The sequence below is a fragment of the Notamacropus eugenii genome, chromosome 4, assembly GCF_028372415.1.
Source record: "Notamacropus eugenii isolate mMacEug1 chromosome 4, mMacEug1.pri_v2, whole genome shotgun sequence".
In the NCBI taxonomy this organism is placed as follows: Eukaryota; Metazoa; Chordata; class Mammalia; order Diprotodontia; family Macropodidae; genus Notamacropus; species Notamacropus eugenii.
In genome coordinates this window covers 250,807,819-250,823,920 of record NC_092875.1, presented here as the reverse complement: position 1 = coordinate 250,823,920, position 16,102 = coordinate 250,807,819, and the positions used below count along the sequence as shown (strand labels likewise).

The following is a 16,102-nucleotide window of genomic DNA, read 5'->3' as shown; positions in this document are numbered from 1 at the left end:
AAACAAATCTGAACTTAATAGAAGAGTTGATATACGAGAGCCAAGAGAAATATAAGGTACAGGGGGAGGAGCCAAGATGGCGGAGTAGAAAGATACACATATACTAGCTCCAAACCCACAATCCATAAAACACCTGTGAAGAAGAACTCCCAACAAATTCTGGAGCAGCAGAAGCCACACAACAACGGAGTGGAGGAGATTTCTGTTCCAGAGAGCCCTGAACAACCAACGCGAAAGGTCCATCGCACACCGGACCCAGAGCTGAGTCCAGCCCTGTCTCGGCTGCAGGGCACCAAGAGGAGCAGATCCGAGCAGGCTTCAGGGACAGAATCTCCAGCCACAGCGCAGGTCCCTCCATCCACGGGCACTAAAGGTCAGTGAGAGAGTCTTTCTGGCTCGCCTGAGAGGGGAGCAGGGTGTCCCCATAACTCAGGCCCCCTCGGGAGGCAGCAGCAGACAGGGGCTCCCAAAGCAGGCAGAAGCCTGGATCCATTGTTGAAGGTCTCCACATAAACCCCCTGAGGGAACTGAGCCCCATGTGGCAGCCCTGCCACCACCTGAGCACCTGAACTTAATCTCACACTGAATAGGAGCCCCGCCCCTGCCCAAAGCCCTGAGCCTGGGAAGCAGCATTTGAATCTCAGACCCCAAGCACTAGCTGGGCAGAACTGGAGGCGTGGTGGGTGTGGAGAGGACACTCAGAAGTCAAGTCACTGGCTGGGAAAATGCCCAGAAAAGGGAAAAAAAATAAGACCATAGGAGGTTACTTTCTTGGTGAACAGATATTTCCTCCCTTCCTTTCTGATGAGGAAGAACAATGCTTGCCATCAGGCAAAGACACAGAAGTCAAGGCTTCTGTATCCCACACATCCAAAATAAATATACCATGGGCTCAGGCTATGGAAGAGCTCAAAAAGAATTTCGGAAATCAAGTTAGAGAGGTGGAGGAAAAACTGGGAAGAGAAATGAGAGAGATGCAAGAAAAGCAGGAAAAGCAGGTCAACACTCTGCTAAAGGAGACCCAAAAAAATGCTGAAGAAAATAACACCTTGAAAAATAGGCTAACTCAATTGGCAAAAGAGGCTCAAAAAGCCAATGAGGAGAAGAATGCTTTCAAAAGCAGAATTAGCCAAATGGAAAAGGAGGTTCAAAAGCTCACTGAAGAAAATAGTTCTTTCAAAATTAGAATGGAACAGATGGAGGCAAATGACTTTATGAGAAACCAAGAAATCACAAAACAAAACCAAAAGAATGAAAAAATGGAAGAGAATATGAAATATCTCATTGGAAAAACAACTGACCTGGAAAATACATCCAGGAGAAACAATTTAAAAATTATGGGCCTACCTGAAAGCCATGATCAAAAAAAGAGCCTAGACATCATCTTTCATGAAATTATCAAGGAAAACTGCCCTGATATTCTAGAACCAGAGGACAAAATAAGTATTCAAGGAATCCACTGATCACCTCCTGAAAGAGATCCAAAAAGAGAAACTCCTAGCAATATTGTGGCCAAATTCCAGAGTTCCCTGGTCAAGAAGAAAATACTGCAAGCAGCTAGAAAGAAACAATTCAAGTATTGTGGAAATACCATCAGGATAACACAAGATCTAGCAGCTTCTACATTAAGGGATAGAAGGGTGTGGAATAGGATATTCTAGAAGTCAAAGGAACTAGGACTAAAACCAAGAATCACCTACCCAGCAAAACTGAGTATAATACTTCAGGGGAAAAAATGGTCTTTCAATGAAATAGAGGACTTTCAAGCATTCTTGATGAAAAGAGCAGAGCTGAAAAGAAAATCTGACTTTCAAACACAAGAATGAAGAGAAGCATGAAAAGGTAAACAGTAAAGAGAAGTCAGAAGGGACTTACTAAAGTTGAACTGTTTACATTCCTACATGGAAAGAAACTTTTCAGTATCTAGGTAGTTGGTGGGATTACACACACACACACACACACACACACACACACACACACACACACACACACACACAGAGACAAAGAGCACAGGGTGAATTGAATAGGATGGGATCATATCTTAAAAAAATGAAATTAAACAGTGAGAGAGAAATATATTTGGAGGAGAAAGGAAGAAATGGAATGGGGCAAATTATCTCTCATAAAAGAGGCAAGCAAAAGACTTTTTAGTGGAGGGAAAAAGAGGGGAGGTGAGAGAAAAACATGAAGTTTACTCTCACCATATTTGACTCAAGGAAGGAATAAAGTGCACACTCATTTTGGTATGAAAACCTATCTTACAATACAGGAAAGTGGGGGTGAAGGGGAGGGCAATGGGAGGAGGGAGCAACTTGAAGTCAACACTCTTGGGGAGGGACAGGATCAAAAGAGAGAATAGAAGCAATGGAGGGAAATACAGTTAGTCTTACACAACATGACTATTATGGAAGTCATTTGCAAAACTACACAGATTTGGCCTATACTGAATTGCTCGCCTTCCCAAAGGGAACGGGCAGAGAGGGAGGGATGAAGAGAAGTTGGAACTCAAAGTTTTAGGAACAACTGTCCAGTACTGTTCTTGCTGCTAGGAAATAAGAAATACAGGTAATGGGGTATAGAAAGTTACCTGGCCCTACAGGACAAAAGAGAAGATAGGGACAAGGGAAGGGAGGGATGATAGAAGAGAGGGCAGATTGGTAATAGGGGCAATTAGAATGCTCGGTGTTTTGGGGGTGAGGGAGGGGACAAATGGACCTATGATTCTCTCCATGTATGATACTCCTAGTAAGTATCTGTCTCTACTAAAGCAAGTCATGACCTCTGCTGCAATTTATTGTCCTAAAAAGTTGCCCCAGGGGGTAGGGAGGGAAGACAAACTAAGGGGTTAAGTAACTAGTACAAGGTTCACACAGCCACTATATGACAGAGCTGGCCTTGAATCCAGGTTGTCCTTACTGGAAGTCACTGTCAGCTGTCAAGAGACTGGGGTGGGTGGGCAGAGGGGCAAAATGAGGGGCAGCCTGACATACAAGTTATGACATTTTATGGAAATTAATTTAATTAAACTATAAAAAGCTACAAGTAGGTATAACTGATTTCTTTAAAAATTCCAATATTTCTAATAAATAATTTTAAAAGTATGACAAAATCAAGCATCTAAAATACAATTCAGATTTTTAATAACATTATCTTATTGCTTATATATTGCTTATATTCTCCTAGGTTTCCAAAGAGCACTTATCACAACAACAGCTGAAATATCTGGAGAGAGGGTGACTTGACCACTATCACACAGCTAGCACACGTCAACAAGGAGACATGAACTCAAGACTCTTGATACTTTCAAGTCCAGTTATACAGTCACTCTATTTTTTTCTGTCATACATATGCACAAAGACTTCTGCCACTTTCCTAACTAAACATTCCCTGACTACCCCACACCATAATGACTCATCCTTTGTTGGGAATGTCTTCATTCTCCTTTTTATATCAGTCTACCTCTCTATAAAGAGTAAGTTCTATATTTAATAATTTCATGATTATTTTTTCCATCCATAAACATTTAACATTTCTTGTACTTTCCACTCCCTTTATCAAAAGACAGGAGACCATCATGTTTATAATAAATCAAGAGACTTCTCTAGCCATCTGTACATAGTGTTATAAGTGACTAGCAGGCATTTCTTCTGGAAACATTCATGTCATGACTGATATTTTTGACATGACAGACAGCTTTGCTGTGCATCCTAAAGTGATAACGTGCAAACACTTCAGAGGAATGAATTCCCTCTACTTCTAAATAAAAGAGAGTAATGCATACCTTCCAAGCATGATAAGTACCAGATGGGTCGGTCTGATACAACCTTGGGATACCATCATCATCAAAACCCACAATTAAAGCAGAAATGCCAAAAGGTCTGCGTCCGTTGCTCTGAGTATATTTCTGGAGGTAAAAAGTTTTCATAATTGTTAGTTTTAGTAAGCTACTGTTAATAGAAGGCAATTTTCTGGCTGTATGCAAAAATTAAGAAACTACATTTTCAATAGCTAACCACATTCTCAATGGTAGCTAAGCAGAGGATGTGCTGGTGTTTGAACAGCTGACTCTATATAAAAAAAGGTAATGACATGCCTTTAATCTGCATTTTTCATATTTTCTCCATCACTTTCCTAAGTCTAGAAATCAATGATAACAGTAGCTACTAGCATTTACACAGTCCCTACAATGTGCTAGGGCACTGTGTTAAGCACTTTAAAATATATCTTACCAGATTCTCACAAAAACCCTGCAAAGAAGGTAGGTGCTATTATTATCCTCATTTTACAGTTGAGAAAAATAAGGCAGACAGCAACTACATGACTTGCCCAAGATCACACAGATATTAAGTATCTGAGGCTCGTTTTAAACTCAGGTCTTCCTGACTCCAGGGTCCAACTTTCTCTCCACTGCACCCCCCAGCTGCCTCTCTTAACAATAAATAATAAACAAGCAATAAGACAAGTCCCAATTTGTATTATTTGCTTATTTCTGAGGTGCCAAATGTTCATACTGAAAACTGAATAATGAGCTCAGTAGAAGCTGCGTCTAGCAACACCCCTGTAGTGTAGACTCCTAAGCCCGAATGCTCCTAACAAAGTGAATTCTCTCTGCAGCACTGAGGCTCCTCCTACGTGTTTTAAAATAACCTCTTATCCTATACTTTCAAGTCCAGTTATATAGTCACTATTTTTTTCTGTCATACATATGCAGAAAGACTTCTGCCACTTTCCTAACTAAACACTCCCTGACTCCCCCACACCATAATGACTCATCCTTCGTTGGGAATTCCTTCAACACTTAGAGTCTATTAATAATACACGACCACATATTTTAGAGCTAGTAGGGACCTCAGGAGACATCCTGCCCAACCTTCTCATTTTGCAGATGAGCAAACTGAAGTCCAAAGAATTTAACTGATTTACCTAAGGTTACAGATTGTAAAAGGCATTCTCTCAAAGGGAAAGGACTAATCTTTATTTTCTCCATCTTACATTCTATGTTATATGTGGCATATCTCTATGTACAAAATAAAAGTTTTATAAACATGACTTGCTTTAAAAATCTTCATTTCCCAAGTGACAATGCCAACCCCTCCAAAAAAGTTTCTCATCTCCTTTCTAAAAACTTGCATAACTTCTTGGGACTTAAGAGAATTCAAAAGTAATAATGCACTATATCTTTACAACACTGTGAGGTGAGAAGGAATGAAATTTAATTAGATGCTGGTTTTCAAAATGTCTAGAAGATTGAACTGTTACTTTGTAAATACAAATTATAAAAACACAAGCCAACAGAAGCAACCACTGCTGCCTTCTCCTTAATACACCTCTACATTTCTATCAAGAGGCAGCTGGTGGTTCAGTGGTGTGATTAGAACACTTGACCTGGAGTAAGGCAGATGTGAGTTTAAATCCAGCCTCAGATACTTCCAAGTTGTGTGACTCTGGGCAAGTCAAAATGGAACTGCTGGAGAAGAGGAAATGGCAAATCACTTCATGATTTTTGCTAAGAAAACCCCAAAGGGGGTCACAAAGGGTTGGTCACGACTAAAATGACTGAACAAAAACATATTTCTATCAACTGTCCATGGTCCTACCACTCTGAAGAAACTTGATCTTGTCCAATTTCTGAAGCTAAGCAGATTTAAACATGGTTTGCACTTGGATGGGAAATAGTGGACATCAAGGACTACTGGATGCTGAAACCTTAAGGGAAGAGCATAGCCTAATGGATCAGGAGGTCTATCTTGGAGTCAAGAAAGACCTAGGTCCAAGTATTGCCTCTAACACATTCTGACTGACCAGAAAGCAGTACTTGAGTTAATGTCTTTAAGGAAGAGGGGACAACTTTATGAGAAGAAGGAGTTCTTCTCAGTATGGGGGATGATAGTGCCAAGCACAGAGATGGTAGATGGAGTACTGTGCCTGAGGAACAGACAGAAGGCCAATTTGGCTGGATCATAGAGTACCTCGGGCAGGGAAGACTCTCTAGTGAGGACAGAGAGATAGGTTGGGGCAAGACCATAAAGGACTTTAAAAGCTCAAAGAAGTTTCTATTTTATATTAGAGGCAATCATGAGCCATTAGAGTTTATTGAAAAAAAGTGACAGACAGATTTGTACTTAAGGACAATCATTTTGGAAGCAGTATAGGAGTTGGAGTGGGCTGAGACAATTTAGGGACATCAATTAAAAGAAGTGATTGACATCCTATAGAAAGTGATAGTATCAAAGTATATAGAATGAGGTAGATGTAAGATACTGTGAAGACAGAAACATCAAGATCCAGTGAATGACTGGATAACTGGAGTGAAAGTAATGCCTACGTTAAAAACATGGTAGACTAGAAGAGGATGGTGCTGATTAAAAAAAAAAAGATAGGTAAGAATGATTTCACAGAGTCTGATTTTGTACAAGATGAGTTGGAGATATGTCTGGGACATACAGTTTTGAAATATCCAATAGGCAATTGGGAGAAAGGGCTGTATTCCAGTCATAGCAGACAGCCTGCACAAAAAGTATGGAAACAGGATATAGATTGCCAAGTTTGGAGAACAGCAAATAAGTCTGGCATTCCAGTTTGGCTGGAATGTAGAGTACACAAAGGGGAGTAATTGGAGCCAGATTAAAGCATAGCAGAACTGAAGCCAGAAGGAACCTTACAGGTCATCTAAGCCAATCTTCTCATTTTAAAGATGAGAAAATCAAGACTTAGCCTAGAAGAGGTGACTTCTACATACAGGTCCCATAAATCAATAGTGGCTTAGAATCTGTTCCTCTGACTCTAAATTCAGTACTATATGGGGCTTTATAAAGCAGACTAAAAAAGTCTATATATACTAGAGGAAATAGGGAGTACCAGGGTGTAAACATGCTCAAATTTGTGCCTTACAAAGATTATTTTGGAGGTTGTGTGCAGGATAGAAGGAAGAAGAGAAAGACTGAGAGAAGATAATGCAGTAGAGTCCAAGTGATGAAGGATGAGGTCCCGAGCTTAAGAGGCAGGATGATGTAAATAGAGAGAAATGCTGCAAAGGCAGAATATACTGGACCTGGCTAATGACTATCAAAGTGGGAACAGAAAAGGGAAGATTAAGTCATGATTTTGTTAGGGGTGGGGGAATAGAGTTCCAATTTGGACATGCTTAGATTCAGATGCTCATAGGACTTGCAGATGGTACTGACAAACAGGTGGCTTGAAAATACTGGTAAAACATTCTGTTTAATCCAACTGAGCAATCATTTATCAAATAGTTCCTATACAGCACTATTCTAGGTGTTAGAGGGGTAAATTCAAAGCTAAACTAGAGAGAGTTCTTACCTTCATGGAACCTGGAATTAACTAGTTAGAAGAAAGGTCTAAGAAGTTTCATAATGGAGTTCAACATACAACCTCAGATACTTCCTAGTTGTGGGACCCTGGGCAAGTCACTTAATCTGCCTGCCTCAGTTTCTTCATTTGTAAAATGAGGATATAATGGATATAATAACAGGACCTACCTTCCAGTGTTGTGGGAATAAAATGAGTTAATATTTGTAAAGAACTTTGTAAACCTTAAAGTTCTATGTAAGTGCTATTTATTGTTGTTATTAATGAGGAAAGGTGCTAGTTATTATTTGTTGTTAGCTTTCATCTTCAAAGAGGACCAAAATGACATCATCATGATAGAGTAAAATTTCAGTGTGTTCAACTGTGGCTGGTCAGAACAATACGAGTTTGGAATGCTCTATCACAGATTGTTGGGCACAGATAGTCCGTGTGAATATTTGGGGTGGATACCCCGAATTGGCACATCCTGCGTTTACTTTGTGCTTTCTCAATTCTGCTTTGCTCAAAGAGCACAGCACCCTTTCTGATGTGGACACACCATGCTGAGTGGTCCTGTGCCACTGTCTCCCATGGTGCACAGTCAAATCCAAAGCTCTTTAGAGAGACCTTGAGAATGTCCTTGTATCATTTCTTATGGCCACCATGTGATCGCCTGCCCCATACAAGTTCTCCATAAAACAGTCGTTTTGGCAAGCATACATTTTGCATTCGAATAATGTGACCAGTCCATCAGAGTTGCACTCTCTGAAGCATAGTTTGAATACTTGGCAGTTCAGCACGAGCAATAACTTCAGTGTCTGGTACCTTATCCTGCCAGGTGATCCTCAGAATCTTCCTAAGACAGTTCAAATGAAAGCAATTCAGTTTCTTGGCATGGCGCTGGTAGACTGTTCATGTTTCCATGGCTCTGTAGACCTTCAGTTTGGTAGTCAGTGTAATACCTCTTCTCTCCCAAATGTTTTTTCGGAGCCTCTCAAACAGTGAGTTAGCTCTGTCAATGTGTGCATCAACCTCATTGTCAGTATGTACATCCCTGGAAAGCATACTACACCAAGGTAAGTGAACTTATCCACAGCATTCAAAACTTCTCCAGTTGCTGTAATCGATGGTTCCACATATGGATGGTGTGGTGGTGGCTGCTGGAGGACCTGCATTTTCTTGGTGTTATTTATTAGGCCAAAATTAGTACAGGCAGCAGAGAACTGATTCATATTTTGTTGCATCTCAGCTTCAGAGATTGCACTGAGCGCACAATCGTCTGCAAACAGAAAATCATGCACTAACATTCCCTCCACTTTGGTCTTGACTTGTAGCCTTTATAAATTGAAGAACTTGCCATCAGTGAGGTAGTTGACCTTGATGTCATATTCATCCTCACTGAAAGCATTTGTCAACATGGCGAAAAACATCATGCTAAAAAGCATGGGAGCAACCACACAGCCCTGTTTCACTCCATTGGTGACTGAGAAGGCATGGGAGCACTGTCCATTATCCAGAACCCAGGCAAACATGCCATCATGAAATTGATGTACAATACTGATGAACTTCTCCGGGCAATCAAATTTTGACATAGTTTTCCATGAGCCCTCACGTGTCAAAGGCCTTGATCAGATATACAAATGTTGTGTACAGACCTCTCTGTTCTGCTCCTGGCATTTCTCCTGGAGTTGTCGGACAGCAAATACCATATTGACTGTTTCTCAGCCCTTTCTGAAGCCACACTGGCTTTCAGGTATATGACCATCTTCCAGGTAAAGGATCAGCCTATTAAGAAGAACTCTAGCAAGAACTCTGCCAGCAACGACTAAGAGAGAGATCTCCCTGTGACTGTCACAGGATAATCTATTCACTTTACCTTTATAGAGATGAACCATGGAGGCATCCTTGAACTCCTGGGGATAACCTCCTCTTGCCATATAACCTAGAAAATTTCAGTTTTTGTATGAGCAATGGTTCCCCTACCTTGTAAATCTCAGCTGAAATAGAATCAGCACCAGATGCTTTGCCACATGAAAGGAGCCTAATGGCCCTCAAAACCTCTTCTTCAATGGGAAGTTCAGCTAAGGAGGGATTGACTTCAACCTGAGGTAAACAGTCAATGGCCTCAGCATTGATTGATGATGGTCTATTGAGAACACTATGGAAGCGTTCAGCCCATCTCTCTAGGATCATATCCTTATCACTAATCAATGTGGCTCCATCAACACTGAGTGGTTGTGATACACCATAGGTTTTTGGTCCATAAATAGCTTTCGGGGAATCATTAAAGTGCTTTGGATTTTTATTATCAGCATAAAACTGAATTTCATCTGCCTTCTAACTGAGCCAGAAATTCTGCATCTGTCTAAGCTTTGTTTGTACTTTTGCTTTTGATGGAATTAAATGCTGCCTTCTTAGAGGTGGATGAACTATCCTGCTGGTAAATCCTGTGGAGTTCTCATTTTTCATTTAGCAGCTTCTCAATTTCCCCACCATTTTCATCAAACCAGTCTTGGTGTTTTGTGAGTATTCTGACCCAGATGAGCAAATGGAGTGCTGTACACTGAATCTCTGAAACCTGCCCACTCCTTTTCTGTTCCACTCTTGCCCACTATGTGTTGGCTCAACTTTCCCTCCAAGTCAGCAACAAACTGTTCACACTCAGAGAATAGCTCTAATTTGTTGACATTAATTCTTTGGGTAGTCATTTTGCCTTGAGGGTAGTGCTTTTGATGAATGCAAATATTTAGCTTGGAAAGGATAAGTCTATGATCAGTCCAGCACTCTGCACTACACATAGCCTTTGTCACTCTCACATCTTGTCTGTCTCTTCTCCTTACAATCACATAGTCTATTAGATGCCAATGTTTGCTGCGAGGGTGCATCCATGAAGTTTTATTGTGTTTAGGTAAACAGAACACAGAGTTGGTGATCTGAAGGTCATGTTATACACAAGTATTCAGCAGTAAATGACCATTGGTGTTGCTGTTAACAACTCCATCCCTCCCTAGGACTCCCTGCCAGGTCTGGTAGTCTGAGACTACTCTAGCATTAAAGTCACCCAGAATTATAAACCTGTCCTCTTTTGGCACATTGAAAATAAAGGTCTCCAGGTCTTCATAAAATTTTTCTTTAATTTCATAAAGGTTTGTCATGGTGGGAACATAGGCACTGATGATAGTGGCATGGTGTTCTCCTGCAAGTGGCAATCGCATTGTCACGAGCCTGTAATTCATTCCTTTTGGCAGGCATACCAGCTTGCTGACTAGATTATTTTTGATTGCAAAATCCACGCCAGCTTTTTAGCGCTCCCTTTCACTATGGCCACACCAGAAAAAGGTGTATCCAGTTCCAAATTCAGTAAGCTTGCCTTCATTTGCCAACCCTGTTTTACTCAGGGCTGCTATTTGGATGAGATACCTATTGAGTTCTCTTGCAAACAAAAGCAGTTCTTTCAGGTCTACTTGATTTTGTGTTGTCTATTAGCTTATGCATGTTCCATGTGCCAACAGTTAGTGGAATGATCTTTGCAGATGTTTTCATACATTTTGTACATTTTTTGTGTTTCAAATGCACAGTGGGATTCCCTGCCTGCTGCAGTAATCAGGCCAGGGTTAGGTAAGCAGATAATGTTTTGGGTGCCTTTTCGAGCTCCCTTCCTTACACTAGGAGGTGAGCAGTGCAATCCTTAAAAGGCTGCTCAGACACCCAAGGGACTGCCAAGTCCCACTGCTGCTTCCAGTGAGAAATGACCCTATGGTCTGGGCCACCTGTGTGCAAGGTTGTGACTACAGCTCCCACTGTATCCACACCTGCTGCCTCATCACTTGCCTGTTGCCACAGGACTTTGAGGCATAATAGTGAAATAGTATGGGTAATGTCTTTTGAATTGTGCATAAATTACATTTAAGTGACGCAGAACTACCCAAAGTCGTCAGCCTCACTCTCTCCTCCCCAGTCATCATAGTCCCGTGGCAGGACAGAGTCAAGATTGCTGGTGATGGCTCAGGATGCAGTGGACGACCTTGGCGTCTAACCAAGCTCTAAGCACTCCTCATCACCTGCTTCGTCTGCCTTCATGGCTGTTGGAACAGATTGTTCTCATCCATCCATTCCACCAGAGGAAGTCTTCACATGCTTGGGGTAGATATCACCCCCAACTCACCAATGGGTTTGAGAACCCTTGGTTACCCTCAACCTGGTTGGCCCATCTGCCGAAACAGTTAACCAGGGTGTGGCCACTGCGCATGCTGCAGCTTCTTGGGGCCACAGCTGAGAGTTAGGTGGAACAGGTGGACATCAAAGGTGGAAAAGAGCCCTGGAAAGGGCTAGGCAGCCATCACAACAAAAGGTACTGGTCCTCCTTGAACATACCCTACACTCCACTAGTTATTATTACTGTTATTATCAATTAGGAAAGGTAATCTGGGACTATTCATGAAAGAATGTGATAGAAAACTGATAAAAAGACAGGCGCTTACCTGCTTTAATGTTGCTATGAAACGTGTTATATATTCTACAGTGACCGGATCCTCCACAGTCAGTTTATGGCTTTGGCACTCCACACGGGCTTGATTAATTACTATTCTAGCATCAGCGGTTAGGCCTGCAAAATACCCAATATATCATTAAAAGTGGTGTCATTTTTAAGGAAATCATTTTGTCAGCCTTGGTAAAAAGTGTACTTATTTTTAAAGACTGCTAGGAAGGTGGGGTTTACACATTCCTTCTAAGTCTCATTGCTAGAAAATAGTACTATTGGTGGATAATTGCAATTATATAAAATTAAAAAGTTTTTTCATGAATAAAATCAATGAAGGTACAAAAAAATTGGAGAGTAGAAATATAGGTACACCAAACATCACTAGTAAAGTCCTAATGTTCAAGATATATATAGAATTGACAAAAGTACATAATACTGAGCCATTATGTAATAGAAATTTAAAAAAATAATTACAGACTCTAAATGACTATTTGAAAGCATACAATAAATCACTAATAATACTGGCAAAAAAATTAAAACAACCCTTTGGATTCATCCCTACATACAGGCAAAGATGACAATTTGAATGTTAAAAAGGCTGTGGAAAGACAGGCATGGAAATATATTGCTAGATCTCTAATTGTCCAACTAACACACAGTTAATAAGGATCAGAAGCAGAACTCTAATATATTCTGAAGACACATTTTTTCCATTGCATCTGATTCTTCAAACTGATTCTCATTGACTGATTTTCTCCTCTACATGAATATACCTGAGATTTATCACATTTGCTCCTAGATTAAATGAGAAACACTGTAAAGCAAAGCAAAGAAACTACTTTCCTTTTACAGCCCTCCAAAAGATTAAAAATTTTTTTCTCTCACATAATTCTTGCAACACTCCCAACATAGTATCACTGAAACATCAACGACTAGTCCAGTATTCTTCTATATCAATTAACTTTTCCAGGAAGCCCACACATTTTAGACATTTTTTTCATAGCACGTGACCAACACTATTCTACCTTCTCAATATTCCTAAAATCTCACTCCTTCTCTTTAATAATATTGTTTTCTCCTATTCTTTACTTCTACTTCCTTCCATATGTTCTCTTGTTCACCAGTCAGGAAGAAAATTCTGATCTTGAGAAATATGTTTATTGCTGGTCAACAGGGCAAGAACAACGATTTGAACCTCCTAAGTTATAGAAATAGAAAAAGGGCTAAAATAACCTGTTATCTGCACTAGAAATGACCTCAACATGTAGTTGGCCAAGAGCATAAAAATAGTGGCCTAAGACAAGATTGGTTTGGAGAGGAAGCTCATGTGCAAAATATTATGGAGGATGATAAAAGATGATGAGTAGTGTAGTGTCATCAAACAACAGACGGCAGTGGGGGCATAAAAATTGGGGAGAGGAGTAAAACCCCAGAAAGCTGGGTTAAATCTAAGTCAGCTCATGTACCAGTATTTCTATGCCATTTATACCTCTCATTATCAACCATCAATAACTATCAGTAGAACCACTTTTTAAAAATTGTGCTTTAATTCTATAGATTTAAAAATGACAGAATCTTAAAACTTAGAGTATCAGTTACCTAGCTCAAGCCCCCTACCATTCATTTAGAGGAATACTTTTCGATCTTCTAGCTTTGGTGGTTATTTGGTACAGTAGATAGAGCACTGGGCCAGGAGCCAAAAAGATCTGGGTTCAAATCCAACCTCAGCCATTTACTAGCTGTGTGATCCTGGGCAAGTCACTTAACTTCCGTCTGCCTCAGCATCCTCAGCTGTAAAATGGTGATAACAGCACTTACCTCCAAAGGTTGTGAGAATGCATAGATATTTTTATAAAGATCTTAATATTTGTAAAGATTTGTTCTACTAAGATCTACACAAATAATAAAGATTTACAAGGGGCACATAGTAGCTGGTACATAAGTACTCTTACCTTCATTGTTGGAGAACTCACTATCATATTCTAAAGCAGCCACTTCTACTTTTGGACAGCACTAACATTTTTAGGAACTTCTTGGTCTCACCCTGCTGATCCCACCCAGTGGTCCTTGTCCCTATTCTGCCCTCCAAATTCACAAAGAATACATCTAATTGCTCCTCAACACAGACAAGCCAACATCTGAAGACAACTACCAGGTCCAGGTCCTCTCTAACTTTATGAACAACCCCATATCTCCTTTGACTGTCTCTCATATGACACAACTCCTGCCCCAGATGTGGTCTGAAGAGGACAGAATTTGTTTAGGATTATCATATACTGACTAATAAAGACTAAGATCACATTCGCTTGGGGAAAATGGAAGAGAGACTAGCTTTGTGATACATACTACTGATTCAGAAGAAGGCACACTGGCATGAGAACTTACTCAAACATTTATTTGCTGGGCCTTGTATTCTTTTCACTGTGTTTACTCTTTTTGGAAAACTCTAAACACTGATTTCTAATGCTACATTCACCCAGGGATTTGAAATTGCTGCCTAACTAATGTTTTCTGTATGTTCTTCTGCAGCCTCATAATTAAACATAAGTAGTAAGTGCTCATTTAGAACAGCTAATCATGGCATTTTATAAAAAGTTTAGTCCAACTAGCTCCACTGTGCTTCTGATATTACTTTTCCACAAACAACTGCTCTGGCTTCAATGACAAAACTAAACTATTAATAAAGAATTTAATAAAAAGATTCATTAAGAAGCAGTTTAACTGAAAAATGTAAAATTTAAATAACTTCAATTCTGAAAATCACATAATTTGATAAAAAGTGAAAAATGTAGAATACTATAAATAAATTGGATGGCACCCAAGCTAACCTAAATGTACCTATGGAGTCATATTTATACTTTAACCTCAAGTAAGTCCCTTAATCTCTTCAGATCTTAATTTATAAAATGGAGCGTTGACAAGATCCCTTGCAACTTTCAGCACACTATGATTTATCATGCATGCATTTTTCCTGGTCACATTAAACATCATTTATAGAACTGTATCAAGAATGCAAAAGACCTCAGAATTAATGACTATAGCTAACTGACTACTGTGCTAAGAGAGACTGATTTAGTTACTGAGAGAAGAAAAAAAACATTTTAGCATTTCTCACTATATTAAGATCTCAATTTGATTTAAAAAATGACCGGAAAAGTAAAAAATATTCCATCTGCCTATTTTTTAATTGGCAGACAGAATGTTATGTATGGAGTAAAAGAGAATAAATACATATTTTTGAGCAATATGTTTAAGAAAAAAGAAACATTTTCAGTATATTACATATTTTGAGTGAGGAAAACAAAAAAAAAATACCCCCCAAATTTACCAAAACAAACCTAAGCTTTTAATTGAAAAGTCTTCAACAAGTCTTTCCTAAATGCATCCTATATACAAGGTACTATGGGAGGTCCAAGGGATAATAAAGATAAAAATAATGACGAATTTCTTCTCTTCAAGGAACTCAGCACTAATTAGGGGATAAGATGTACACACTCAAAGTATTACACAGGGGAGGATGCAATGTGAGCAAAGGAGAGATAGCACCTAAACTGAGTCATGAAGGACTCTTAAAGAATATCTATCACAGGTGTAGGAGGCCTGGCCAAATAAACAAAGGTAGATGTCATGTTAAAATGTGACCAACAGCTAGCAGTCCATCTGTCCAGAATTTATAGTATGTGAAGGAGAATTAGAGTGCAATAAGACTAGAACGTTTTGGAACTTTGGAAACAGGTTACTACTAGAACCTTAAATACTAGTAAATGAGCTTGTATTTTAAGTGACAGTAGAGAAGAGGGAATCAGAGTTTTTTAGTTATTAGTGGGGGGGGGGGGGGGCAGCTATGTGGCATATCAGATAAGAGTGCCAAGATGGAATTCCTGAGTTCAAAACTGGCCTCAGACACTTATGAGCTGGGTGACCCAGGGCAAGTCACTTCACCTTTGTTTGCCTCAGTTTGATCATCTGTCAGACATGGAATATAACAGCATCTACCTCCCAGGGTTCTTGTGAGAATCAAATGAAATAACTGTAAAGTGCTTAGCACACAGTAACTGCAATGTAATGGTTCCTATTAATTTATTAAAGTGAGAGAATGACAACTTCAAGGCAGATTTCATTTTCAAAGAATATGTAAACTTGTTAGGGTTTATCTGTTTTTAGAGGATCTATTTAGAACCAGAGAAATCAGTTTTTCCTTCCAGACTGACTGTCTAGTCTAAAATTTGCTTTTCTCCCAGCACCTAGCACAGTACTCTAAATCCAGCAGGTGCTAAAGCTGAATAGAAATTAACCAATTCTGTACATTCT

The 16,102-nt window shown here is 39.7% G+C and overlaps 1 protein-coding gene across 4 annotated transcripts in view; it reads right to left on the bottom strand.

Annotated features, from left to right (window-relative positions):
- PSMA8 (proteasome 20S subunit alpha 8) overlaps positions 1 to 16,102 on the bottom strand; it is a 39,952-nt gene that overhangs the window by 7,716 nt on the left and 16,134 nt on the right. For 3 of the 4 annotated variants that reach the window (XM_072604450.1, XM_072604449.1, XM_072604452.1), the window contains 2 exons: positions 11,790 to 11,914; positions 3,782 to 3,904 (listed from right to left, as the gene is read on the bottom strand). In XM_072604450.1, the coding sequence (XP_072460551.1) occupies positions 3,782 to 3,904; positions 11,790 to 11,914 (248 nt within the window). The remainder of the gene's footprint in view (positions 1 to 3,781; positions 3,905 to 11,789; positions 11,915 to 16,102) is intronic. The other variant, XM_072604451.1, reaches the window with a different exon arrangement.